At 48.5% G+C, this 27,920-nt stretch overlaps 1 protein-coding gene across 1 annotated transcript in view; it reads right to left on the reverse strand.

Annotated features, from left to right (window-relative positions):
- The window catches only part of Scn10a (sodium voltage-gated channel alpha subunit 10), a 58,734-nt gene extending 33,725 nt beyond the window's left edge, over positions 1–25,009 (reverse strand). The window contains 12 exon segments of the mRNA XM_048334485.1: positions 7,501–7,612; positions 9,470–9,766; positions 10,857–11,027; positions 11,359–11,556; positions 11,993–12,134; positions 14,115–14,178; positions 15,215–15,394; positions 15,732–15,823; positions 16,785–16,913; positions 21,910–21,990; positions 24,211–24,329; positions 24,737–25,009. Of these exon segments, the coding sequence (XP_048190442.1) occupies positions 7,501–7,612; positions 9,470–9,766; positions 10,857–11,027; positions 11,359–11,556; positions 11,993–12,134; positions 14,115–14,178; positions 15,215–15,394; positions 15,732–15,823; positions 16,785–16,913; positions 21,910–21,990; positions 24,211–24,329; positions 24,737–25,009 (1,858 nt within the window).
- Positions 25,010–27,920: the final 2,911 nt, after the last annotated feature.

A 27,920-nucleotide genomic window follows, 5' to 3' on the forward strand; every position in this document is an offset into this window, starting at 1 on the left:
GGCAAACCAACAGCCAAAAAGGCATGCCAGGAGCGCAGAGTCCAGACAGCAGGACTCCACGGACCCCAGATGGAGCGCAGACCGCCCGAGACAGAAAGCGGCGCGGGACCAAACGGCCGGGAACAGACGTAAACAGCAGGGGAACCCGGCAGCGCAGACGGGGAGAGCTGGACAGGGAGAGCCGGGACCACCACCACCAAACGACCGATCGCCAAACCCCAGCACCCAGCCCCGAAAAGCCCACAGCAGCTCGGGACACACACACAATCCAGGACCAGTAAGTTCCCCATTACCCCCCCCCCAAAACGAGAGACCAGCTCTAGCAGAGACCCAAACCCTACAAAGAAGCTAGAGCTCCTTCCCTCCCCTCCCTATCCCCAGGGAACAAAGGAGCCCCATATCTGGCGGCTCTAGGACCCTACAGCCTCTGGGAGGACACGGGAGATAGCAGAGGCAGAGCAGCGCCCAACAAGGGGACCAGGAAACACCTTAGTCAGGCATCCCCCCAAAGCCCCAGCGGAGGAGCCTGAACCTGGCCACACCAGCCCCGCCCCCTCCTCAGCAGGAGCCCGGGGGGCTGGTAGGCATTGGAAGCCCCATCTGAGGCGCCTGGTCCTTGCAGACTTTTTGAACAACAGTCACAGGCTTGCTGGTGAGAAATACCATCCCAGTTGGGACACCTGGGCCTGAACACACGGCCCTCTCACAGCTGAGGTGCAGAGAGTCTGTGGGCACCAACCCGGACCCGAACACTTGAACCTGCTGGGGTCCATCCATACCGCCCCCCACAGCAGACATGCGAGAGGGCACAAGCACCATCCAACAACTAAGACCAGCATGCCCCCAAAGGAAGCACTAGAGTGCACACGCACGCGCCCCCCGGAGGGCCAGCGTGAGCCAGCGTGCTAGCCCTCCAGCAGGAGGATCTCCTGCCCAACCCCCCGTGGGAGCACACAAGCAGGCAAACTACAACACCCGCTCTGATAGGCGCACTCCGCACAGATGGGCAGGGCCAACCCAGTGGCAGCACCCACGCTGATAGGCGCACTCCACACAGGTGGGCAGGGCCCCCCAGCGACAGCGCCCACTCTGAGAAGCACACTCCACACAGGTGGGCGGGCTGCCCCTCAACAGCAACACCTGCTCAGACAGGAGCAATCCACACAGGTGAGCGAGCCACCTCTCAACTGCAAATCTCAATCTGAGAGTTGAGCTCCTCTGACCATGGTACCGAGGGGAAAAAAGCATCAAAGAAAAGTCTCCACGCCACACTGAATCAGCAACCTGCAAACCCCCACCAGGGGCACACTAGGGTCAGCACAACACAGTGGCAGGACACTGTCCTGCAGAGAAAGACACAGAACCTACCCACCCCAAGTGCAGTGAGGGTGACCACCCTGGCAACAACCGAGACGGTCATGCTCACCCATTGGGCAGTAAGGGTCAACAGCCAAACTCAAACCCAGAGCCAGGACACAAACAAGTCTCCCACTGACGGACCAGCGGGAACCAGCACAAAGCCAAGCCAAGGGTGTCACCTACAGATCTCCAGGTGTGCAAATCACAAAGAAATATTACAAATTTCATGAAAGGGAAAGCCAACTCGCCAGCTCCAAAAAGCAGTACAACTGAAGAGGAGATGGAGAATTAAAAAAAAAAACTGAGGCTATGATAGCAGAAATGATGGAAAGCCTCAGGAACAAATTCAGAAAACAATTCCAGGAGTTTAGAATGGAAGTCTTGAAGGACCTTCAGGAAGTCAAGAAAGGAATGGAAGCAAAAATGGATACAGTGCAAACCTCCGTTAAAGAAGACCTTAACATCCTGAAAAGCGAAATGCATGAAAAAATAGATTTAAAATACAACTCTTTAAAGGAAGAAATTTCCACAATCAGAGCTGATCTGGCAACCATAAATAGCTCCCTGAAATCCATAAACTCCATGCTTGAAACCACATCACAAAGAATAGATCATATTGAAACCCGAATCTCTCTTTTGGATGACGATGCAGCCGATAAGGACCAGAAAATTACCACACTCCAAGAAATGGTAAAGCTCCAGGGCAGACTAATCCAGGAGCTAGTGGACAAAGACAAGAGATATAATCTGCACATAATTGGAATCGAAGAAGGAGCCGAATACCAGAGCAGAGGGCTTCAACATATTTTCAATAGAGTTATTGCAGAAAACTTCCCCAATCTCACAAGGGTCTCACCCAGGTAACCGAAGCCTATAAGACACCTGGCAGACCAGACCCCAGAAAATCCTCGCCCAGGCACATAATCAAGACTTCAGATCTCAAGAATAAAGAGCAAATTTTGAATGCAGCCAAAGTGAAGAAAGAGATTTATTACAATGGGAAAAGGATCCGAATAACAGCAGACCTCTCCACACAAACCTACCACGCACGAAGAGAGTGAAGAACACAATCCAAGTCCTACAGGCCAACAATTGCCAACCCAGAATTAGATATCCAGCAAAACTACAATTCACATTCGAGGGAAAAACCAGATCTTTCCATAGCAAAGAGGATCTAAAGGAGTATGTGAATTAAAAAAACAGCATTACAGCGAATTCTAAGAGGGGAACCCCACCCAACAGAAATTGTACAGGACACACAGACAGAACAGAAAGAAACTACAATAGCCAGAGCCCAACAGAAAGACCAGCTCATTAAAGACAAGGAAAAAAAAGGAGAGGAAAAACAGCCTAACAGGAAAATGGAAGAGGAAAAAACAATCTTATCCTTGATCTCTTTGAATATAAACGGTATAAACTCTCCAATAAAGAGGAGCAGACTGACAGAGTGGATCCGCAAACAAAAAGTTGCCATCTGTTGTCTTCAAGAGACCCATCTTACAGCAAGAGATAAAAACAGGCTCTGAATGAAAGGATGGAGCAAGATCTTCCAAGCAAACGCACCTACCAAAATGGCAGGAGTAGCCATCCTGATCTCAGACAATCTGGATTTCTCATTAAAATAAACTCAAAAAGACAAAGAAGGACACTACATTTTAATACAAGGAAAAATCCAGAATCAAGACATCATGGTGATAAATGTATACTCACCGAACAAAAGAGGCCCTACATATGTCAAGCAAATTCTCACAGAACTACAGAACAAGATAGGCCTAAATACAATCATAGTGGGTGACTTTAATACCCCACTATCTCCAAGAGACAGATCCAACACCCAAAGGATTAGCAAGGGAGCTGAGGACTTAAGTAACACCATATCCCAAATGGATCTGATAGATCTGTACAGAGTCTTTCACCCTACAGAGACCCAATACACCTTCTTCTCAGCACCCCATGGATCATACTCCAAAATAGACCATGTCATAGCCCACACAAAGGACCTCAGCAAATACAAAAGTATTGACGTCATCCCATGTATTATATCTCACCACAGTGGAATAAAGGTAACCCTCAATAACAAAGGATACCACAGACGCTGTACATATTCTTGGAGGCTAAACCCCTCACTGTTATCTAACACTTGGGCCACAGAGCAAATTAAGGACGAAATTGACAAATTCATAAGCCACAACGACAATGAAAATACATCACAAAGAAACCTATGGGACACAGCTAAGGCAGTACTGAGGGGCAAGATCATTGCCCTCAGCACTCACATTAAAAGAATGGAAGCAGAGCAGGTGAACAACCTCACTATGAAACTAAAACAATTGGAGAAACAAGAAATGATCGAATCTAAAATGACTAGGAGGAGAGAGATCACAAAGATTAAAGAAGAGATAAATCTGATTGAAAATAGAAATACCATTCAACAAATAAATAAGACTAAAAGCTGGTTCTTTGAGAAAAATAAATAAAATTGACAGACCCCCTCACAAGACTTACAAAAAAAAGAAGAGAAGAGACTCTCATACATAAAATCAGGGACTCCACCGGAAAAATTACAACAAGTACACACGATATTCAAACAATCATAAGGAACTATTTCCAGAACCTCTACTCACTAAAAAACAATAATTTTACAGAAATGGATCACTTCTTAGAGAAGTATAAACTGCCCAAACTGAACCAAGAAGAAATATATCAACTAAATAAACCAATAACTTACAGAGAGATACAGGGAGTAATCAAGAACCTCTCAACAAAGAAAAGCCCAGGCCCAGATGGATTCACCAACGAATTGTATAAAACATTTAGTGAGGAGCTAATACCAATACTCCTCAAACTCTACCGTGAAATAGAAACAAAGGGAGAAATCCCAAACTCATTCTATGAAGCTAATATTATACTCATCCCCACACCAGGCAAAGACCCAACAAAAAGAGAACTACAGACCAATATCACTACTAATGAGCACAGACGCAAAACTCCTTAATAAAATATTAGCTAACAGGATCCAGAAACTGATCAAGAAAATCATACATCATGACCAAGCAGGCTTTATCCCAAAGTCACAAGGATGGTTCAACATCCATAAATCAATCAATGTAATTCACCACATCAACAGAACTAAGATGAAGAATCACATTGTTATCTCAGTCGATGCCCAAAAAGCCTTTGACAAAATACAACATCCATACTTATTAAAAGCTCTGGAGAGAACAGGAATAGATGGAACATTCCTCAAAACAATAAAAGCCATATACAACAGACCAACTGCTAATATCGTATTAAATGGGGAGAAACTAAAATCATTCCCCCTAAACTCAGGAACAAGACAAGGATGCCCCCTCTCCGCACTTCTTTTCAACATACTGCTGGAATCTCTACCATAGCAATAAGGCAAGAGGAGGACATCAAAGGGATCCACATCGGCAAGAAAGAAATCAAGCTATTCCTATTCGCAGACGACATGATCTTATATCTGAAGGACCCAAAAAACTCAGTCCCCAAACTCCTACACTTAATAAACCATTTTGGCAAAGTAGCAGGATACAAAATCAATCAACAAAAGTCAGCAGCTTTTCTGTACACCAGGAATGTGCAAGCATAAAAGGAAATTATGGAAATAATACCATTTACATTAGCAAAAAAAAAAAAGAATAAAGTACCTAGGGATCAACCTAACCAAAGACATGTGGACCTATTTAATGAGAACTATAAAAATCTAATAAGGGAAATCAAAGAAGACACAAGGAGATGGAAAGACCTCCCATGCTCATGGGTAGGCAGAATCAATATAGTGAAAATGGCCATATTGCCCAAATTGTTATACAAATTCAATTCAATCCCCATCAAAATCCCAGCTACATTCTTCACTGAAATAGAGAAAGCAATCCATAAATCCATATGGAACAACAAAAGACCTAGAATAGCCAAAGCAATTCTAGGCAAAAAAAAGCAGTGCAAGAGGTATCACAATACCAGACTTCAAGCTCTACTATAGAGCCGTCATAACAAAAACAGCCTGGTATTGGTATAAAAACAGACTGGAAGACCAATGGATCAGAATTGAAGATCCAGACATAAAACTGCACTCTTAGAGTCAGCTGATATTCGACAAAGGAGCTAAAGACATACAATGGAATAAACATAGCCTCTTCAACTACTGGTGCTGGGAGAACTGGGCAGCCATATGCAGAAAACTCAAAGTAGACCCAAGCCTATCACCATGCACCAAGATCAACTCAAAATGGATCAAGGACCTCAGCATCAGACCTGAATCCTTGAAACTACTGAAGGACAGAGTAGGAAAGACGCTAGAACTTATAGGCACAGGAAGGAACTTCCTGAATAGAGTCCCAGGGGCACAACAGATAGGGGAAAGACTCAACAAATGGGACTACTGCAAAGTTTCTGCACAGCTAAGGACATAGCCACCAAACTAGAAAGACATCCAACCATATGGGAAAGGATCTTTACCAGCACAGCAACAGACAAAGCCTAATATCTGTCATCTACAGAGAACTCAAAAAACTAACCCCCTCCAAGCCCAGTAAACCAATTACGAAATGGGCAAAGGAGCTAAAGAGAGACTTCACAGGAGAAGAGATAAGAATGGCAAAGAAACACATGAGGAAATGTTCAACATCCCTGGCAGCAAAGGAAATGCAAATCAAAACAACCCTCAGATACCACCTCACTCCAGTTAGAATGGCCTATACTCTGAACTCAGGCAACAACAAATGCTGAAGGGGGTGCGGGGAAAGAGGAACCCTTCTCCATTGCTGGTGGGAGTGCAAATTAGTACAACCACTTTGGAGAACAGTATGGAGGTTCCTCAAAAAGCTCAACACAGACCTACCTTATGACCCAACCATACCACTCCTAGGCATCTATCCTGAACAACAGGCCTCAAGATATCAAAGAGACATCTGCACTTCCATGTTTATCACTGCACAATTCACAATAGCCAAAATATGGAAACAACCCAGATGCCCCTCCACAGATGAATGGATCCAAAAAATATGGTACCTATACACAATGGAATACTATTATAGCGATTAGAAATGGTGAAATATTGGTATTTGCAGGGAAATGGTCAGAACTTGAACAAATAATGTTGAGCGAGACAAGCCTAGAACACAGAAAACAAAGGGGCATGATCTCCTTGATATATGACTGTTGAGGTGGGGGGAGGGGGAGACAGTAGAGACCAGGTCTGGGAAACCAAAAACTTCTTGTCAAATGGTATTTCCCACAGGTTTGGGTCAGCGACCCTACATTATGTAACTAAAACCAAACAATTACTCAACATATAAAGGTCAAAAATAGACCTCTCAGTGTATCACAATAGCTCAAAAGCTATGTATCTACATTCATATAAGACAAGGATAAGCAAACCGTATTTCCGACATTACATTTAAAGCCCTAGGCAAATTTCCTTTGGTGTAGGCCACGTGGCTACTGTATATGTTTTTGGTACACTGTGTATTGTATATATGTCTACCTGACCTAGGGAAGGGAAAGAAAAACAGGGTGTAAGATATCACAAGAAATGTATACACTGCCCTACTATGTAACTGTACCCCTTTTGCACAACACCTTGTCAAAAAATTTTGTTTAATTAATAAATAAATTATAAAAAAACAAAGCCAGCCCAGGCAGAAAAGTCTATGAGACTCTTTTCTCCAATTAATCCCCCTAACCAAAAAAAAAATTAAAAAAGGAGCCAGAAGTGGCTCATATCTGTAATCCTAGCTACTCAAGAGGCTGAGATCTGAGGATCGAAGTTTGAAGGCAGCCCAAGCAGACAAATCCAAGAGACTCTTATCTAAAAAAAAAGCACCCCAAAACAAAACAGGAGTAGGAACTGTGGCTCAAAGGATAGAGCATCAGTCTTGAGTGGAAAAAGCTAAGCAAGAGTGGGAAGGCCCTGAGTTCGAGTCCCAGGAAAACCACATAAGACATTAAAAGAGCCAGTACACACCCCCCAACACACACACACACACACACACACACACACACACACACACACACGAGTAAAGGGAGCAGGCCACCACGGGGAGGAGAACTTAGGATCTCTGAACACAGGAAAGTTGTCTGATATGCCTTCCGCCAGCACAGAGGACCGGAACTCACCCTCAAGGACTGAAGTCATGATACTGACCACACTCATTGCCCTTTGGGCTCGGAAAGGTTCATTCAGATATTCTGCTGACAAGAACATGGGCTTGTCTCCTGGGTCATATGCCTGCGGAGACAGAAAAGGGGGGGAAAAGGCAGAATAAGCCATCCCTCCTCCACCCCAACCTGATGAACCAGGCTCGAGCTCAGGGACAGCACCCAGGCCCTGTGTACAAGCCAAGAAGTTGTCATCTATGAAGTCCAGGCTAAGGATACTCGACTCTCCCCACACACACACAATGGAATTTGTTCTCCACTTGACCTTGAACTTCCCACCTTCAGAACTCTGAGAAACAAACTCCTGTTGGTCATCCGTCTCACTTTGTCTACAGGTAGTCTATCAACAGGAGCTGAGGGGGCTACAACATTGCATAGCAAACTCTTCCATCGTTGAGGCTTTGTCTGCATGTTCTCCGCGAGGCAAGGTTTACTTCTGCAGCACCATCAGCCGAACACCTGGCAAGTGAGCAACTGCAGAGCAGGCAGGCTGCTCCCTTTTTATCCCTAACCCAGCAGGCTCCACCCCTCTGCTCCCATTGGCTGAGCTCAGGCCCCTCTGTTCCCATTGGCTGAGGTCAAGCCTCTCTGTTCCCATTGGCAGCTCAGGCCCCTCTGTTCCTATTGGCTGAGCTTGAGTCCCTCTGCTCCCATTGGCTGAGCTTGGGCCCCTCTATTCCCATTGGCTGAGCTCAGGCCCCTCTGCTGCTATTGGCTGAGCTTGGACCCCCCCCTCCCCTCTGTTCCCATTGGCTGAGCTCAGGCCTCTCTGCTTCCATTGACTGAGCTCAGGCCCCTCAGCTCCCATTGGCTGAACTTGGGCCTCCTCTGTTCCCATTGGCTGAGCTCAGGCCCCTCTTCTCCCATTGACTGAGCTCAGGTCCCTCTGCTCCCATTGGCTGAGCTTGAGTCCTTCTGCTTCCATTGGCTGAGCTCAGGTCCCTCTACTCCCATTGGCTGAGCTCAGGTCCCTCTGCTCCCACTGGCTGAGCTCAGGCCCCTCTGCTCCCACTGGCTGAGCTCAGGCCCCTCTGCTCCCATTGGCTGAGCTCAGGGCCCTCTGCTCCCATTGGCTGAGCTCGGGTTCAGCATCTGCAGAGGATGTTGCTGAATTAACAGGATGGAACTATAATTCAAGGAGCTCCTCCCAGGACGTCTGTCTTCAAGAAAAGGATGGATGTCACTAAAGTGCAACTCACAAGGGCCAAGCCACCTGGCCAAGGCAGGAACCCTTCAGAAAAAACAATTCTCTCCAGATTCACAGAAAGAAAGCTAATTTACTTTGATAGAAAAAAAATGCATTTGCTGACAGTACTACACGCTTTAGTTCCCATGCGTAAATATTTTACCTTTTTTTTTTTTTCATTTACCTGTGTAGATTTTTCCCCCTTTTTTCTTGCTGGCACCTTGAATCCCATAGCATCTAATCACATCGAGGGAACACAATTCTCTAAGATTTTCCTAAGTCGGTAGAGCTCCAATTAATTGCAATTTGCTCTGTTTCCCCCTCGGCTAGTCAGACAGGGCAAATGAAAAACACTCGAGGCCTTGTTACTGCAACCGGAGGGAGAGTTTAAATTAAATCACAGGGCTCAAGCCAATGAAGAGTCTCCCCTGTCTGCTTTCAAGCTCTGTAACTACTCTATTAAGGAATCCAAAGCAGGCTGGATGCTGGTGACTCCTGCTTGTCATCCTAGCTACTCAGGAGGCTGAGATCTGAGGATTGCGGTTCAAAGCCAGTCCAGGGAAGGAAAGTCTTCGAGACTCTCATCTCCAATGAAACCACCAGAAAACAAGAAGTGGCGCTGTGGCTCAAGTGGCAGAGTGCTAGCCTTGAGCAAAAGAGCTCAGGGACAGTGCCCAAGCCCTGGGTTCAAGCCCCAGGTATGACACACATCTAGGGAGCAAATGGGGTGTTCAAACTCACCAGGCCATCAGTGGCTCCAGGAACCAGCTCATTGGAGACAGGCAATGTCACGTCTTTCCCTTCTCCATATCCAGAACCAAAGCTGGGGGGTTGAGACAGGGGGCTTCTGGGAAGGGGGTCTTGCTGCCCTGTACCCCTGCCCATTAGCACAGAGCCCCGGTGGCTTTCGAGTCCTCCATGAAACACTCCATCATCAGTGATCCCGTCCGAGAAGGAAACGTCCCGCCCAGGTGCTCGGAAATGGAACACACTGCTATGGCTGGCTCGGCGTCTCCCTGAAGTAAGGCCTAAGAAAGACTGGGCGTCGCCCCAGATGAGCAGGAAGAGAGATTGGCCGGAAGCTGGTCATGTGATAAATACAGAGCATGCTCACCTCTGCCCACTTCACTTCCCACCACCACCACCATCATCGTCACCATCATCATCATTCTTTTGTGTTGGTGCTAGGACTTGAACTCAGGGCCTGATTGCTGTCCCTTAGCTTTTTTTTCACTCAAGCCTAGCTCTCTACCCCATGAACCACACCTCCACTTCTACTTCTTTGGTGGTTCACTGGAGGTAAGAGTCTCATAGACCAGGTGCTGGTGGCTCACGCCTGTCATCCTAGCTACTCGGGAGGCTGAGATCTGGAGGATTGCAGTTCAAATCCAGCCTGGGCAGGAAAGTCTGAGACTCTTATCATCGATGAACCAACCAAAATGCCAGAAGTGGAGCTATGGCTTAAATAGTAGAACACTAGCCTGAGGGAAAAGAAAAGAAAGAAAGACAAAAAAAAAAAAAAAAAAAAAAAAGCTTAAGTCAGTGCCCAGACTCGGAGTTCAAGCCCCAGGACTGGTGAAAGAAAGTCTGGGAGTGATTTCAGCACCAAGGACAGGGAAATCCCACCCACCAACCGCAGAGCTGCCAATCAGATTTCCCTCTAGGGATGTGGGCCCCGCCCTGTCCACAAACCTGACAAAGTCGGCTTGGTCCTTAAGGGCCACCCATTTTTCCCTACAAACCAGTGCTCCCTGCCTAGGATTACAATGGTGCAATACAGGAGTCATATTGTGCTCTCTAACGTGTGTGTGTGTGTGTGTGTGTGTGTGTGTGTGTGTGCTGCTACTGAGACGATCTCAAGGCTTTGCACTGCTTGAACCACGCCTCCACGTCTGGCTTTCTGCTGGTTCACTGGAGTCTCACAGACTTCTCCTGCCAGGGCTGGCTTTGAACCACGATCCTCAGATCTCAGCCCCCTGAGTAGCTAGGATGGCAGGCTCGAGTCACCAAGCCCCTGGCTAAAAATTCTCCTAATGTCTGTGGCAAACTTCTCCTCACTCCACCACTGCCCCCCACCACCCCAGCTGCCCAGAGAATCAAGGTTCGGAGCAGAGTTTGGACCCCTCACCATCCTGCGCTGGTTGTAAGGCTCCGATTGGGGTGACTTGTTGTCGGCGGAGCCCTCGGACACCCTGGCTTTCACTCTGTGCCTTCTGTGGTCACTGGCAGTTTTGGTGGCCGGTGGTGATTCGTTGTGGGAATGGATTGAGGCTGTGTCGATGCCCAGTGATGCCAACAGCTGAAAAGGGAAAAGAAATGGAACAAAGGCTGGATCAAGATGCAGCTCCCTAACTGAGCATCGATGGCTCCCGCCTGTCATCCTAGCTACTCAGGAGGCTGAGATCTGAGGATCCTGGTTCAAAGCCAGCCCAGCCAGGAAAGTCCATCAGACTCTGCTCTCCAATGAAACCACCAGAAAGCTGGAAGTGGTGCTGTGGCTCAAAGTGGTAGGGCACAAAAGCTTAGGGACAGTGCCCAGTCCCTGAGTTCAAGCCCCAGGACTGGAGGTATATATTTTCTCTGCAAGTGGCACCCCGGCTATCTAACCCCCCCCCCCCCCCTTTACCAACCTCCTGCTCCTTCCGTAGCACCTCCAGGGCCTCCTGGAATTTCTTCTCCTTGGCTTCGATTTCCAGCATGGTGGCTTGGTTCTGCTCCTCGTACGCCATGGTGACCACAGCCAAGATGAGGTTGACCAGGTAGAAAGACCCCAGGAAGATGACCAGCACGAAGAAGACCATGTACATCTTCCCAGAAGCCCTGAGCGTCTGCAGATGCAAGGGAAAGAAGAGAGGCACCCGGATTCCGTAGCTCAGGGGGTCCCCTGTGAATTGTATCAGTCTCCCCTGCTCCCCACTCTGACCTGACAGCCATCCAACGAATCCCCCAGTCTCCTATCGAATCTGTGTGGGGAGCCAGGGGCCGGCGGCTCCCACCTGCAATCCTAGCTCCTCAGGAGTCTGAGATCTGAGGATCGTGGTTCAAAGCCAGCCCGGGACAGGAAAAGTCTGTGAGACTCTGATCTCCAATGAAACCACCAGGAAACCGGAAGTGGCGCTGTGGCTGCGGCGGTAGTGTGCTAGCCTTGAGCAAGAAAAGGCTCAGGGACAGTGCCTAGGCCCTGAGTTCAAGCCCCAGGACACACATACACACACACACACACACACACGCACACGCACACGCACACGCACACACAGCCCATACCTGCTGGTAGAGGCGTTCCCAGGAGTCCTGTGTCATAAGGCGGAAGAGGGAGAGGAAGGCCCACGCGAAGGAGTCAAAGCTGGTGTAGTTATAATCTGGGTTTTCAGAAGTTTTAACACAGATGTAACCTTCAGGGCATTGGCTGTGGTGAGAAGAAAAATCATCATAATTGACAGCCTCTGTGTACTGGGTACCAAGCAGTTCAGGTCAATGGAAAACCCACAGAGTTGGACATCAGAGATCAGAGTTCAAGGTCCTCCTCCTCCTCCTTCTTTTTCTCTTCTTCTTCCTTCTTTTTCTATTTGTCCTGAGGCTTGGACTCAAGGCCAGCACTCTACCACTTTGAGCCACTGCATCATTTCCAGTTTTTCCTGATGATCTGTTGGAGATGAGAGTCTCAAGGACTTTCCTGCCCGCGCTGGCTTTGAACCGCGATCCTCAGATCTCAGCCTCCTGAGTAGCTGGGATGACAGGCGTGAGCCACCAGCGCCTGGCTGACTTTTACTTTGGAAGCCTCGTTGGAACTCCAAATTATATACTTTTTATTTCAAATGCCATTTTACCTACATTACAAAAATCAATTGCCCTAGAAGGATGAAATGCAGACCTGTTTGCACAGTACTGTTGCTTTTTTTTAAAAAGAGTCCCTGAATATCCTTCATTCATCCTTTTTGAAAAATTATCTTTAAGGAGTGGAACAGAGAGAGGAAGGATGAAGAGGAGAGGGAGAGAGAGAGAGAAAGAAGAAGGAGGGAGAGAAAAACAGGAAGAGGGAGACAGAGAGAGAGAGGAGGAGGAGGAGGAGGCAGCTGGGAGGAAGAAAGGGAGGGGAGTAGGGGAAGGGGAAGGGAAAGGGGAAGAGGAAGGGGAAGGAGAAGGGGAAGGGGAGAGGGAAAGAGAGAGAGAGCAGGAAGAGATGTGAGCCTTGCACACTTCCGCTACACCTCGTGGACTCTTGGTGATTCTGTCGGAGAACACGTGTGCGGCTGACAAATTCACACGGAGAAGACGCACATCTCGAAGTTACAAGCTCTCCATTCTCTAGATACAGAGTGGAGTGACTAAATAAGTGGTTCCATAGCGAAATAAATCCTTGCATGAGAAATAAATCCTTGTATGAAGTCACAAGGTCTTGGGGGTTTAAAAGTGAACTCACACACTCCCTGCATGAGATCGATCTAGAATGGCAAAAAGCCATGACTCTCTGTCTCTCTCTGTCTCTGTCTTTCTGTCTCTCTCTGTCTCTCTGTCTCTCTCTGTCTCTGTCTTTCTGTCTCTCTCTGTCTCTCTGTCTCTCTCTGTCTCTGTCTTTCTGTCTCTCTCTGTCTCTGTCTCTCTGTCTCTCTGTCTCTCTCTGTCTCTCTGTCTCTCTCTGTCTCTGTCCTCTCTGTCTCTGTCTCTGTCTCTGTCTCTCTCTGTCTCTGTCTCTCTGTCTCTCTCTGTCTCTGTCTCTCTCTGTCTCTGTCTCTGTCTCTCTCTGTCTCTGTCTCTCTGTCTCTCTGTCTCTCTCTGTCTCTCTGTCTCTCTCTGTCTCTGTCTCTCTGTCTCTGTCTCTCTCTGTCTCTGTCTCTCTCTGTCTCTCTGTCTCTCTCTGTCTCTCTGTCTCTGTCTCTCTGTCTCTCTGTCTCTCTCTGTCTCTGTCTCTCTGTCTCTCTGTCTCTCTCTGTCTCTGTCTCTCTCTGTCTCTGTCTCTCTGTCTCTGTCTCTCTCTCTGTCTCTCTCTCTTTCTTTCTCTCCCTCCCTCCCTCCCTCCCTTCCTCCCTCCCTTCCTCCCTCCCTCCCTCTCTCTGTGTCACCCTGCAGCCTGGGCACTGTCTCTTAGTCTTTTCACTCAAAGCTAGTGCTCCACCAATTTGAGCCACAGCTCCATTTCTGGCTTTTTTTTTCTGGTGGTTCATTGGGAGATAAGAGTCTCCAAAACTTTTCCTGCCTGAGGGCTGGCTTTGAACCTGTGATCCTGCAGCTCTCAGCCTCCCCAAGTTAGCTGGGATGATAAGCGTGAGCCACGGGGCCCGGTTACTAAGTGTCTCTTTTCTGGTGATGGATAACCACATCGCTGTCCAGAGAATGCTGAGCAAAGATGGAGACACCGCGTCGGGGCCGTGGCGGGCTGTGTACTCACCCTGCGTCAGAGCCGTTCCCACACAGCAAGCCCTCCGAGGTGTCATTCTTGGTAAAATACACATCTGCCAAAAGAAAGGAACAAGGGAGGGGCTGGGAAGGTGGCTCAGTGGCAGAGTGCTCGCCTCGCATGCATGAAGCCCTGGGTTCGAGTCCTCAGCACCACAGACACAGAAAAAGCCGGAAGTGGGGCTGTGGCTCAAGTGGCAGAGTGCTAGCCTTGAGCAAAAGCAGTTCAGGGACAGCGCCCAGGCCCTGAGTTCAAGCCCCAGGACCAGCAAAAAACAAAACAAAGGAAAAACAGTGAAGCTAGGTGTCTGTGAATCGTGAATCCTCCCAGCCAGGCCTAATTCAAGGCCTGGGTTCTTTCTTTTAGCTTTTTGGTTTGTTTGTTTGTCTGGTTTTTTTTTTTTTTAGTTCTCAAGCCTGGTGCTCTACCACTTGAACCACACCTCTAACTTCTGGCTTTTTTTGGTGGTTTCATTGGAGATAAGAATCCCATGGAGGTTTTTCCTGCCCATGCTGGCTTTGAACCGCGATCCTCCAGATCTCAGCCTCCTGAATAGCTAGGATGACAGGTGGGGGCTACCGGCACTTGGCTACAAAGGGGTGGAGGGGATTCCGGATGCCCAATTAGACCTAACACAGCAGGAGCATTTCGGGAGGAACAAGTAAGAAGGAAAAAAGAACCAAAATATATCCCTCTACAGACATCCGAGATCCAGAGGGAGTGTCCAGGTTCAGGTCCCAAGAAACCACGGTCTTTCTGTATGTGTTTGGTTTTGTTTGGGAGTCCGTGCTGGGACTTGAACTCAGGACTTCTCCCTCTTGCTTTTTTTTTTCAGTCCAAGACAACCGAGATTTGAACTCAGTACCTGCTACTCGTGCTCCCCGGCTAGCCCTCTACCAGCTGAGCCACCCGGGCCTTCCCTTCCCACTTGAGTTTGTCACTCAAGGAGGGTGCTCTACCCTTTGAGCCACGCCTCCACGTTGGGTTTGGGTCAGCCACTGGGGGATAAAGAATCTCAGGGACTCTTCCTTTCCTGAGGCCAGTTTCGAACCGAGGTCCCCGGGTGCGGATGGTTCAGGATCCGAACTCACATTGCCAGAGGGAGGAGTCGTTGAAGGCCGTGGTGTTCTTGGCGCATTTGTTCTTGAGGTTGCCCTTGAAGAGCTGCAGACCCACCAGCGCGAACACACTGAGGCAGAAGACGGTGAGGATGGTCACATCAGCTAGTTTCCTCACCGAGTGGATCAACGCTCCCACGATGACCTTCAGCCCTGTGGGGGTGACCAACCATGACACCCCGATGCTTGTCGGGGAATGTGGCCTAGCGGTAGAGCGCTCGCCTCGTATACATGAAGCCCTGGGTTCGAGTCCTCACTACCACATCCATAGAAAACGGCCAGAAGTGGCTCTGTGGCTCAAGTGGCAGAGCGCCAGCCTTGAGTAAAAAAAGAAGCTCAGGGACAGTGCTCAGGCCCTGAGTTCAAGCCCCAGGACTGGCCAAAAAAAAAAAAAAAACCCAAAACAAAACAAATAAACAAAGGACAGCGCCCTGGATCTGAGTTCAAGCCCCCATCACTGGCACGGAAACAAACTAGAATCACCACCCACCTGGAATCACAGAGACTGTCTTTAGCGCTCTGAGGACGCGAAAGGTGCGCAGGCCGGAGATCCCCCGGAGGTCTATGGCCGTACCCACATACCTGAGGGCCCAGGGGAACCTGTGAGATCGGCTCTGCTGGGAGAGGACCCCGAGAATGCAGGCGGCACGGTGTGGTGGGGGGGGGGCGATCGCGGTGGGCAAGACCTTCAGAAACCTCGTGGCCCCGCCCTCTGCATGCGGGCATGACTGCTGATGGTTTTCTCTTAGAAAGGATCCTCCATGGTCTGGGAATGTGGCTCAGTGGTAGGGCGCTCGCCTAGCATGCATGAAGCCCTGGGTTCGATTCCTCAGCACCACGGACACAGAAGAAGCCGGAAGTGGCGCTGTGGCTCAAGTGGTAGAGTGCTAGCCTTGAGCATAAAGAAGCTCAGGGACAGCGCCCAGGCCCTGAGTTCAAGCCCTAGGACTGGCTAAAAAAAAAGAAAAAGAAGGAGAAAGGAACCTCTGAGAAGCTGTGCTGTGATCAGCAGGCCCTGGGTTCCACAGAGATGCCTGGGTGTGCAAATAGGCAATCTTTGTTTTATTTTTTGTCAGTCCTGGGGCTTGAACTCAGGGCCTGGGCACTGTCCCTGAGCTTCTTTTGCTCAAGGCTGGCACTCTACCACTTGAGCCACAGCGCCACTTCCGGTTTCCTGGTGGTTTCATTAGAGATGAAGAGTCTCATGGATTTTCCTGCCCAGGCTGGCTTTGAACCAGGATCCTCAGATCTCAGCCTCCTGAGGAGCTGGGATGACAGGCGTGAGCCACCGGCGCCCAGCCAGAGTTGATGACTCTGACTTGCCCCTGCTGGAAATCAGATCACACACACACACACGCACACACACACACACCCTTGCAGAGGGAGCTGGATTACAGATGAGGAAAACCTAATGGGAGAATGATCCTGGAAGCATTAGAAAAGACCCTGCAGCCTGCAGTCCGCAGCCCAGAAGGAGATGGCGCCCGTCACTGGGGGGGGGGGGGGGGGGGGAACGGACGCGGGGGGCGGGGGGGACACTCACGCCAAGGAAATGACACTGAAGTCCAGCCAGTTCCAGGGGTCGCGCAGGTACGTGAACTCATTGAGGCAGAGACCCCTGGCCAGGATCTTGATCAGAGTTTCAAAGGTGTAAATGACAGTGAAGACATTCCTGCGGGAGAGGGCGGCAAGGCAGTTACCTGTGCCAGAGAGAGAGAGAGAGAGAGAGAGGAGCAAGAGGAGGAGGAGGAGGAAGAGGAAGGGGAGAGGGAGGAAGAGGAGGGAGAAGAGGAAGGAGAGGAGGGGGAAGAGGAGAGAGAGGGGGAGGAGGAGGAGCGGGAGGAGGAAGGGAAGGAGGAGGAGGAGGGGGAGGAAGTAGAGGAGGAGGAGGAGGAGGAAGAAGAGGAGGAGGAAGAAGGGGAGGGGGAGGAGGAAGGGGAGGGGGAGGAGGAAAGGGAGGGGGAGGAGGAAGGAGAGGGGAGGAGTGGGGGAGGGGAGGAGTGGGGGAGGGGGAAGAGGAAGAGAAGGAGGAAGAGAAGAGGGGGAGGGGGAGGAAGGAGAGGGGGAGGAAGGGGGAGGGGGAGGGGAGGAGAAGTGGGGGAGGGGGAAGAAGGAGAGGGGAAGGAGGAAGAGGGGGAAGAGGAAGGAGAGGTGGAGGAAGGGGATGGGGAGGAGGGGGAGGAGGAAAAGAAGGAGGAAGAGGGGGAGGAGGGGAGGAGGAGGGGGAGGGGGAGGAGGGGGAAGCCCAAGCGTTTCTCTGCCTCTAGGAAGAAGAGCTAGTGTGCTGGGGTTCCCGCAAGCCAGCCAGCGCCCCCCAGGTGAGGCAGGAGAAGGGGGGAGGGAGGGAGGGCAGATGCAAATGGAGAAGCAGGAGGACAGGCGGGGAGGAGCTGGCAGGCTGGACAGGCAGGGGGAAGGAGCACCATCCTCTCAGTTCATGTGAGGCTTCCTGTCTCTTTCTCCCAAACCTTCGGATGGCAGAAGGTTCTAGAATGGCCTTCCCTCCTCTCTTCTCCCATCAGGCCCCGTGAGCCCTTAGGCCTGGCCACAGATGGGGAAAAAAAAAAAAACCCATGGAAATGGGAACATGTGATCACTGGGAGGAACCAGGATGGAAGCAAGGCCGGTGCTCTACCACCTGAGCAAGGCCTCCTCCCTCCTGTTAACCTGCTGGTTTCTGGGCTGAGACTGAGTGTTGGGATTACAGGCGAGTGCTACCAGGCCTGGCTTTCCACACGTCCTCCACCCCCATGGCTGTCATACATCTGAAACCATTCATCCATCCATCCGTCTGTCCACCCATCCATCCATTTGCCCATCTAGCCATCCGTCCATCCATCTGTCCATCATCCATCTGTCCATCCATCCATCCATCTGTCCATCTATCCATCCATCTGCCCATCTGTCCATCCATCCATCCGTCCATCCATCTGTCCATCCATCCACCCATCTGTCCATCTGTCCATCCATCCATCCCTCCATCCATCCATCCATCCCTTCATCTGTCCATCCATTCGTCTATCCATCCGTCCATCTGTCCATCCATCCATCCTTCTGTCCATCCATCCATCCCTCCATTCCTCCATCCGTCCATCCATCCGGCCATCCATCCCTCCATCCCTCCATCCATCCATCCATCCATCCATCTGTCCATCCATCCATCCATCCATCTGTCCATCCTTCTGTCCATCCATCCATCCCTCCATCCCTCCATCCGTCCATCCATCCGGCCATCCATCCCTCCATCCCTCCATCCATCCATCCATCCATCCATCTGTCCATCCATCCATCCATCCATCTGTCCATCCATCTGTCCGTCCATCCATCCCTCCATCCCTCCATCCATCCATCCCTTCATCTGTCCATCCATTCGTCTATCCATCCGTCCATCTGTCCATCCATCCATCCTTCTGTCCATCCATCCATCCCTCCATCCCTCCATCCGTCCATCCATCCGGCCATCCATCCCTCCATCCCTCCATCCATCCATCCATCCATCTGTCCATCCATCCATCCATCCATCTGTCCATCCATCTGTCCGTCCATCCATCCCTCCATCCCTCCATCCCTCCATCCATCCATCCATCCATCCATCTGTCCATCCATCCGTCCGTCCATCCATCCGTCCATCCATCCATCCCTCCATCCCTCCATCCGTCCATCCAGCCAGCCATCCATCCCTCCATCCATCATCCATCCAGCCCTCCAGCCCTCCAGCCCTCCATCCATCCATCCATCCGTCCATCCATCCATCCATCCATCCATCCATCCGTCCATCCATCCATCATTTCTCTGTGCACCCAAGGGTAGAAAGAGAGTCAGGAGTGTTCTAGACTCCATCCACTCCCCACAGCATGTCTCTTTCTAGAACATTCTTCCCCATTTTGGTGGGGGGAGGGAGGCCTCATTTGAATCTCTTAATTCTTTTGTCAGCACTGGAAGGGATTGAAAATGAAATATGTATCTGTATCTTTTCACCACCAGGCAGATGAGGAGAAGAAGGAGGGAGGGAGGGAGGGAGGGAGGGAGGGAGGGAGGGAGCCATGTCTTAGGGTCAGCGTAATGAAAAGGAAATAAAGACAACAGATGCCACTTGTGTCCTAAAAGATCATATTGGGAAACACAACGGACAAAGCGTCGCTTCTGATGCCTCAACCGGCTGCCATTTAATTTCCCCCTCATTGCCTGAAAAGAAATACATAGCATGATTTTTTTGGGGGGGGGTGGGGAAGGAGTCTGAATTTATCCAGGTGATATTTATGCTCTTCCTCTGGGCTCCTGGTAGAATAGAAAAACAATCCTATTGGTCACACAAGCCAGTCTGCATTTCAGAAATAAACTTACTTCCAAAGGAAATGCTGCTTTTCTGGGGTTTTTTTTTTGTTGTTGTTGTTGTTTTTGCTAGGTCCTATGGAGCAGGAAGATATATAGATATAGATATAGATATAGATATAGATATAGATATAGATCTTAAAAAAGTTATTTATAAAAGGGATTTATAAAAGGGATAAGGGCTCATTCAATTAATATATAATCTGATCAAAAAATAGACTTTATAATTAATTACCTGGGGTGGGTATTTTAGGAACATCTTTAGAAAAAATTTAAATTGGCCCGGGTGCTGGTGGCTCACGCCTGTCATCCCAGCTACTCAGGAGGCTGAGATCTGAGGATCGTGGTTCAAAGCCAGCCCGAGATAGTAAAGTCCATGAGACTCTTATCTCCACTAAACTACTGAAAATAAAAGAAATCTAGAAGTGGTGCTGTGGCTGAAGTGGTAGAGCGCCAGCCTTGGGTGAAAATGCCCAGAGACAGAGCCCAGGCCCTGAGTTCAAATCCCAGGACTGGCACAAAACAACACAAAAGAAGCAAACGCCAAAGTTTGTGCCTAAGAATCAGCTGTGATAAGAAAACAGAAGTAAGAATGAGGATTGAGATCACAACTATCTATCCACAGAGTAACTGCTGAATTAAACTTCCTTCATCCATTTGAGTAAAATCTATTTGCCCAACTTCTTCCTTCCTTCCTTCCTTTCTCCCTCTCTTCCTTCCTTCCTTCCTTCCTTCCTTCCTTCCTTCCTTCCTTCTTTCTTTTCTTTTATCTTTTTCTTTTTGCCAGTATCAGAGATTGAACCCAGGGCTTCATGCGCACAGGACTTTCTTTCTCACGGCTGGTGTTATCCCATTTGAGCCATGCCTCCAGTTCTGCTTTTTGCTGGCTAATTTGGAGTCATAGTTACATGGACTTTTCTGCCCCAGTTGACTTGGAACCATAATCCTCCAGATTCTAAGATTGTAGGCATAAGCCACAAGTGCTTGGAAAGATATTCTTGAATTTATTTAAGTACCTTAAAATGTATCTCATACCTATATTTATATAGGTGAAATATATAAAATTTCTATCATACACACACCCCAAGACTATTAATATGTATTAATAACAGCTTTTGGATTCGTTGGCTGTATAGGTTTTCTATCTAATATAATTCCTCCCTTTATCATTAGTTAATTCTCCCCTTTATTGTTGTGAATGTCGTCTTTCTGTTTTCCTTGCATTTTTTTTCAGTCTTTCCCCCCACCTCACTTTACAGTACGCACTTATATAATTTCTTTTCATTTTGTACTGGCGGAAATATTTGATAGTTCCGTGCTATAAATTATTCTCTTAGCACTTATTTTTTTTTATTCCCTGCCAGTCCTGATTAAATTGGCCCTTAATCTTTACTTCTGGACAAATGTTCTAATTTTAGTTTCCAGTTTGTCCTTTGTTCAAGAGGTCTTTAAAAGAGGTTTAAAAAAATAACAATCAAGAGGAAATATTTCCTTTATTTCCGAACTTACTATATTATCTTATAATTTTACACCATTTACAGAAGTTTTAATTTTACTATTGTGACTTTTGGGAAATGATTTAGATTAAAAACAATTTTTTTTGTCAGTCTTAGGGCTTGAACTCAAGGCCTGGGTGCTGTCCCTGGGCTTCTTTCGCTCAAGGCTAGCGCTCTACCACCTGAGCCATGGCGCCCCTTCCGGTTTTCTGGTGGTTCATTGGAGATAAGTGTCTCACAGACTTTCCTGCCCAGGCTGGCTTTGAACCAAGATCCTCAGCTCTCAGCCTCCCAACTAGCTGGGATGACAGGGGTAAGCCGCTGGCACTCAGCCAATCAATCCATATGGGTTTGTTTGTTTATTCATTGAAGAAAGCCATCTGAGTCTTTATGAAATAAACCCCACAGAAAAATCAGGTACCCCATGGCCCAACACCTTGAATAGGCCCAACTCCTAGCAACTCAGGAGGCTGAGATCTGAGGATCCCGGTTGGAAATCGGCTGGAGAAGATAAATCCAAGAGACTCCAACGAACGTGCCAAAAGGCAGAAGTGGAGATGTGGTTCAAGTGGTAGAGCACCAGCCTTGAGAGAGAAAAGAATCCAAGCGAGCATTTTCAGGCCCTGAATTCAATCAAGTTTCTTGAACCACACACAGAAAACAACAAACAAACCCAAAGAAGAAACCTAATCCTCCTCCAATCAAATCAACAATAGAATTCAGCATTCCACAAACAAGACCAGAAAAGATCAAAGACAATTTTTTTTAAGGGCCTCTTAGGAAAGCAAGAAGGAAAAGCAAGAGGGAAGGCACAGTACGTGGTATGATAGATCAACTCACTCGATTTTTTCTGGAAGTTCATTCTGGGTCATGCACCCACAATTGATCAGAATCGTGGCCGTAATAAATACAGTGAACCAACTGAGAGGCTGTGTTAAGGAAAGATTGGGTTCTAGATCCACATTGTGTCATTTAGGATCGCGTGTATGTGTGTATGTGTGTGTGTCTGTGTGTGTGTCTGTGTGTGTGTGTCTGTGTGTACCAGTCCTGGGACTCGAACTCAAGGCCTGGGCGCTGTCCCTGAACTCTTTCACTCAAGGCTGGTGCTCTACCGCTTTGAGCCACAGCGCCACTCCAGGTTTTCTGGGGGTTCATGTCTGTCATCCTACAGCTCTTTTAAAAGGAGATTACATCTTCTGTGTAATGGAGCCCATGCTGGTGGCTCCCGCCTGTCATCCTAGCTACTCAGGAGGCTGAGATCTGAGGATCGCGGTTCAAAGCCAGCATTGGCAGGAAAGTCTGGGAGACTCTTATCTCCAATGAGCCAGCAGAAAACCAGAAGTGGTGCTGTGGCTCAAGTGGTAGAGTGCTAGCCTTGAGTAAAAGAGCTCAGGGACAGCGCCCAGGCCCTGAGTTCAAGCCCCAGTACCAGCACACAGAAAGGAAAGTTATCTTTAAGTAGTGTACAAAGGGGTTTCTTTTTTTCCTTTTCTTTTTGTCCTTTGGGTGTGCATTTGATATCACAAAATAACCCTTTGGGCTCCAGACCTATGATTCCCATTGTATGTCAATAAAACATGCTAAGCCAATCAAACCATGTCTAGAGTTCGAGCTGAAGTCCTTAGGGTTTCTATTCTGTTTTTAAAATTATTTATTTTTATTATCTTCAAGTAGTTATACAAAAGGGTTTCAATCAATATTATTATAATCATTATTCAAGCATAATATTATCATTATGTATAATTCTATTATATATTACCAGATGATAAATGATTTTTTTTTTCCATCATGTGGCTTGAACTTGGGGTCTGGGTGTTGTCCCTGAGCTCTTCATCTCAAGGCTGGCGCTCTACCACTTGAGCCACAGCGCCACCTTCAGTTTTCTGGTGGTTCACTGGAGATGAGAGTCTCACGGACTTTTCTGCCCAGGCTGGCTTTGAACCACAATCCTCAGGTTTCAGCATCCTGAGTAGCTAGAATGACAGGCGTGAACCATCGGTGCCCAGCTGATAAATGGTATTTTATTTTATTTTATTTTATTTATTCTTGGCCAGTCCTGGGCCTTGGATTCAGGACCTGAGCACTGTCCCTGGCTTCTTTTTGCTCAAGGCTAGCACTCTGCCACTTGAGCCACAGCGCCGCTTCTGGCCGTTTTCTGTATATGTGGTGCTGGGGAATTGAACCCAGGGCTTCATGTTTACGAGGCAAGCACTCTTGCCACTAGGCCATATTCCCAGCCCATAAATGGTATTTTATAAGTAATATAAATAGTGATATTATATAAAATGATACTATCATATAAATTATTATGCGATGTATATTATCACTACTATATAATAATGTAATATAAATTATATATAAATATATACTTTGTAAACGCATATAAATAAATGTGTATGTAAATACGTTTATAAATATATTTGTTTATACATAAACATTTAAATGTATAAATAATTTATATACAAATTATATAAATATACAAATATATAAATAATTTTATAATATTATCATTGTTATAGTTTATATATAAATTATATAGATTATAGTCTAGCAAATAATGATATTATTATAAATAATGATATTATCATTATTAGATAACAAGAACAATGATAATATTATTCTATGCTAACACCGGGGCTTGAACTCAGGGCCTGATTGCTGTCTTTTAGTTTATTGGTTTTTTTTCAGTGTTGGTGCTCTACCACTTGAGACACTCCCACTTCTAGCTTTGGGGCGATTCCTTAGAAATTAAGAGTCTCAGAAGGGCTGGGGATGTGGTTTCGTGGCAGAGTGCTCGCCTAGCATACATGAATGAAGCCCTGGGTTCGATTCCTCAGCACCACATGTATAGAAAAAGCCAGAAGTGGTGCTGTGGCTCAAGTGGCAGAGCGCTAGCCTTGAGCAAAAAGAATCCAGGGACAGTGCCCAGGCCCTGAGTTCAAGCCCCAGGACTGGGAGAGGTGGGGAGGAAAGAGTCTCACAGACTTTCCTGCCCCAGGCTGGCTTTGAGCCAGTCAGATCTCAGCCTCCTGAGTGGCTGGGATGACAGGCGTGAGCCGCCACCATCGCTCCACTGCTGCCCTTGCAAAGAAGGCGGCAGACAGGCAGGGGTGGAGATGGATTTGAACCCGCAAAGGATACGAGTGGACGGACACTTTGATGGCTGTTCTTCGGATGGGGTTGAAAGGACTGAAGAGCCACAGGGCCCGAGTGGCGCTAAACCGAGAGATGGTCCTCCCTTTGTTCAGCACGATAAACGTCTACAACACAAGCAGAGCACAAAGGAGGCATCCTAGCTACTCAGGAGGCTGCGACCTGGAGGGTCAAGGTTCAAGGCCAGCCTGGGGCAGGAAACGTCTGTGAGACTCTGATCGCCAATGAAATCACCAGAAAACCAGGATTGGAATTGGGGGCTCAAGTGGCAGAGCAAATGAGCTCAGGGAGACAGCACCCAGGCCCTGAGTTCAAGGCCCGCCCCACCCCCCAGGACCCACCAAAAAAATACAATCTTCTCATAGAGATTCAAACACAGTATGGAAGAGGAGCTGAGTTAGGACCTGTGGTTTGGTTTCTCAAGGTTTAAGGGGACCCCCCCCCCGACCCTGGGTCTTCAGGCCTCTGGCTGAGAGAGCACAATTCCCTCCTCCCCTCCCCCAGTAGCTCTTACCCGATGGGTGCTGTAGAAAGGATCGAGGTCTTCCAGGGGCTCCCCAATCAGTTCTGCCGGGAGCTCCCCATAAAACCTGGGCAGCTGGTTGCAGGCCTTTAGATCCAGCTGGGGTCTGGGCTTGTCTTCATCCCCCTTCTTCCTCCTGCTTTTCTCTCGGCTCTTCCCGGCAGCCTCCTGGGCCGAGATCCGCTTCTCAATCTCCACCAGGGACTCGGGGGTAAAGCGGCGGAAGTGGGGGGCCGCCTGCAGGGACCCCAGAGGCAGCGCCATCTTCTCATCCTTCTTCAGGAGGAGTTTAGATCCTTCAGAGAAGAAACAGGACCCCAGAGAAATCGACAGTGTGGCCGTAGGCCCTCCCTCCGGGCCTCTCTCTCCCTCTCTTGCTAGGCTAGCACCCCGATTCTGAGCTCACAAGGGCTCCTCTCCCACCCCCAGGGTCCTCGGGGGAGTTGTTTGTCCACCCAGCACCCTGCACCCCCAAATGTGTTTGTTTCCCACCAGCTGATTCGTTGCTTCTTTTTAGGTCTGGGACTGGGACTCGAACCCTGCACCTGCTGCCTTCACTCCTTGCCGAGCCCGTTACCCACCGAGCCACGCCTCCAACCCCACTTCCTGCTTCTTTCTGACATTTGACATTGTGATCTTCCCTCAAACACACACTGTGCTTACACACACACACACACAATATACTCGCATGTACGCACATATACTCACACACACATAAGCTGACATATACCCATATACTTGCATACACACACTCACATACACACGCACACACACGCATACACACACACACACGTTAAATTCCAATCCTTGTTCATCACTAGGACTACCACTGGGCTGCAGGTTTGCTCCGACATTCAAGGAAGGTTTGAGTTCAGAATCGACTTTCTCTAAGTACTTGCTGCCCACAGGTTTCTGTTTTTTTAATTTATTAACGTTTTCAGTGTTTTCTTCCTTTCTTGGAACTTCACTTTAGATCTCTAGATGATTGTCTCTTGGTACAAGGATGACCAATTTCCTTCATAACCAGTTACCTGTAGACAACTATCATCTGTGGTGTGTGTGTGTGTGTGTGTGTGTGTGTGTGTGTTGGTATGGGGCTTGAACTCAGGGCCTTGCTCTCACTTGTGGTTTTTGCTCAAGGCTGAGCCACAGCTCCCCTTCTAGTCTTTCTGGGGGTTCATTGGAGAAAAGAGTCTCACAGACTTTCTTGCCCGGGCTGGCTTTGAACTGTGATCCTCAGAGCTCAGCCTCCTGAGTAACTCAGCTGGGAGAACAGGCGTGAGCCACTGGTGCCCGGCTAATCTGTGAGTGGAGCTGTTGTGCGTGGTGCTGGGTGCCACTGGGTTGCCTGGTTCACAGACTTGTTGAGCTCCCTCCAGCACTGGGGATGATGCTCTTATTCCCATGGCAACGGAGCAAGGACTAAATGTCCCCGGCTCGCGGGATGTGGCCAGACCAGTCCCCGCTTAGGTAAGATTGTTTCTGAGATTTGTTGCTTGTGTGTGTGTGTGAGTGAGAGAGAGAGAGAGAGAGAGAGAGAGAGAGAGAGAGAGTCCTGGGGCTTGAACTCAGGGCCTGGGGTGCACTGTCCCTGAGCTTCTTTTGCTCAAGGCTGGCGCTCTACCACTTTGAGCCATCTATGGCGCCATTTCCGGTTTGCTGGTGATTCACTGGAGATGAGAGTCTCATGGATTTTTTTTTTTCTGCCCAGGCTGGTTTTGAACCCACAGTCCTCAGATTTCAGCCTCCTGAGTAGCTAGGATGACAGAAGTGAGCCATCAGCACTCAGCTTTTGTGTGGGGGTGGACATATGTGTACACATTCCCATGTGTATATGTATGTGCACATATATATATATACACATAAATACATATGTGTGTGGATATTCAGTGATATTGGTGTATGTCCAGCTAAACTCGCCATTGCCCTGAGTTTTTGGTTTTTTTTTTTATTGTCTTTGGGCATCTCACTGTCATTTAGGGGTTCTGAAAATACGAGAACGCTCTTCAGAAGGCTGACAACTGAAGGAGCCAGGCCATTAGGCCTTGCATAAGAAGCTCTTCTTGGGCTGGGAATATGGCCTAGCGGCAAGAGTGCTTGCCTCATATACATGAAGCCCTGGGTTCGATTCCCCAGCACCACATATACAGAAAATGGCCAGAAGTGGCGCTGTGGCTCTAGTGGCAGAGTGCTAGCCTTGAGCAAAAAAAAAGCCAGGGACAGCGCTCAGGTCGAGTCCAAGGCCCAGGACTGGCCAAAAAAAAAAAAAAAAAAGAAGCTCAGGGACAGTGCCCAGGCCCTGAGTTCAAATCCCAGGATGGATGGACACACACACACATACACACACACACACACACACATACACACACACACACACACACACAGAGTGCAATAATTTGGAATGGTCTCCGAAATGAAGCTAAAGAAATCCTTGGGCGACTCAACCTCCAAAATGATGCAGAAGCAAGAGCTGCGCAAACTCAGCTCAGTGCTCTGGCCCTGGTCGGCTATGGACTGCATGTGATGCTGAATGACGGATGGCCGGGCAGGTGGGGTTTTCTGTGAGCCTCAGTGACTAATCGCTTTTGTAGCCGAGAATGACTGGGCCAGGCTGGAACAATGAGAATAACTCCCTCCCTGTGGGAAGCTAAGAAGAGGCAGGAAACAGCGCTGGTGGAAATAGCCCTGGTGTCTCACGCCTGTCATCCCAGCTACTCAGAAAGCTGAGCTCTGGAGGAGGGTGGTTTGAAGGCAATCCAGGCAGAGAAGACCCATGAGACTCATCTGCAATGAACCACCAAAATGCTGGAAGCGGAGGTGTGGCTCAAGTGGTAGAGCACCAGCCTTGAGTAAAAACGGGCTGGGGATATGGCCTAGTGGCAAGAGTGCTCACCTCGTAGACACGAAGCCCTGGGTTCGATTCCCCAGCACCACATATACAGAAAAAGTGGCGCTGTGGCTCAAGTGGCAGAGTGCTAGCCTTGAACAAAAAGAAGCCAGGGACAGTGCTCAGGCCCTGAGTTCAAGGCCCAGGACTGGCAAAAAAAAAAAAACCTAACAACAACAAAAACCAGGAGACAACATCCAGGTCCTGAGTTCAAGCCCCAGAATGAAGATATAAATGAAGCCAAAGAGGAGGAATGTTCCCCCCACCTTGTTTCCCCAAGAAAAGATG

This window comes from Perognathus longimembris, chromosome 26 (genome assembly GCF_023159225.1).
Source record: "Perognathus longimembris pacificus isolate PPM17 chromosome 26, ASM2315922v1, whole genome shotgun sequence".
Taxonomy (NCBI): domain Eukaryota; kingdom Metazoa; phylum Chordata; class Mammalia; order Rodentia; family Heteromyidae; genus Perognathus; species Perognathus longimembris.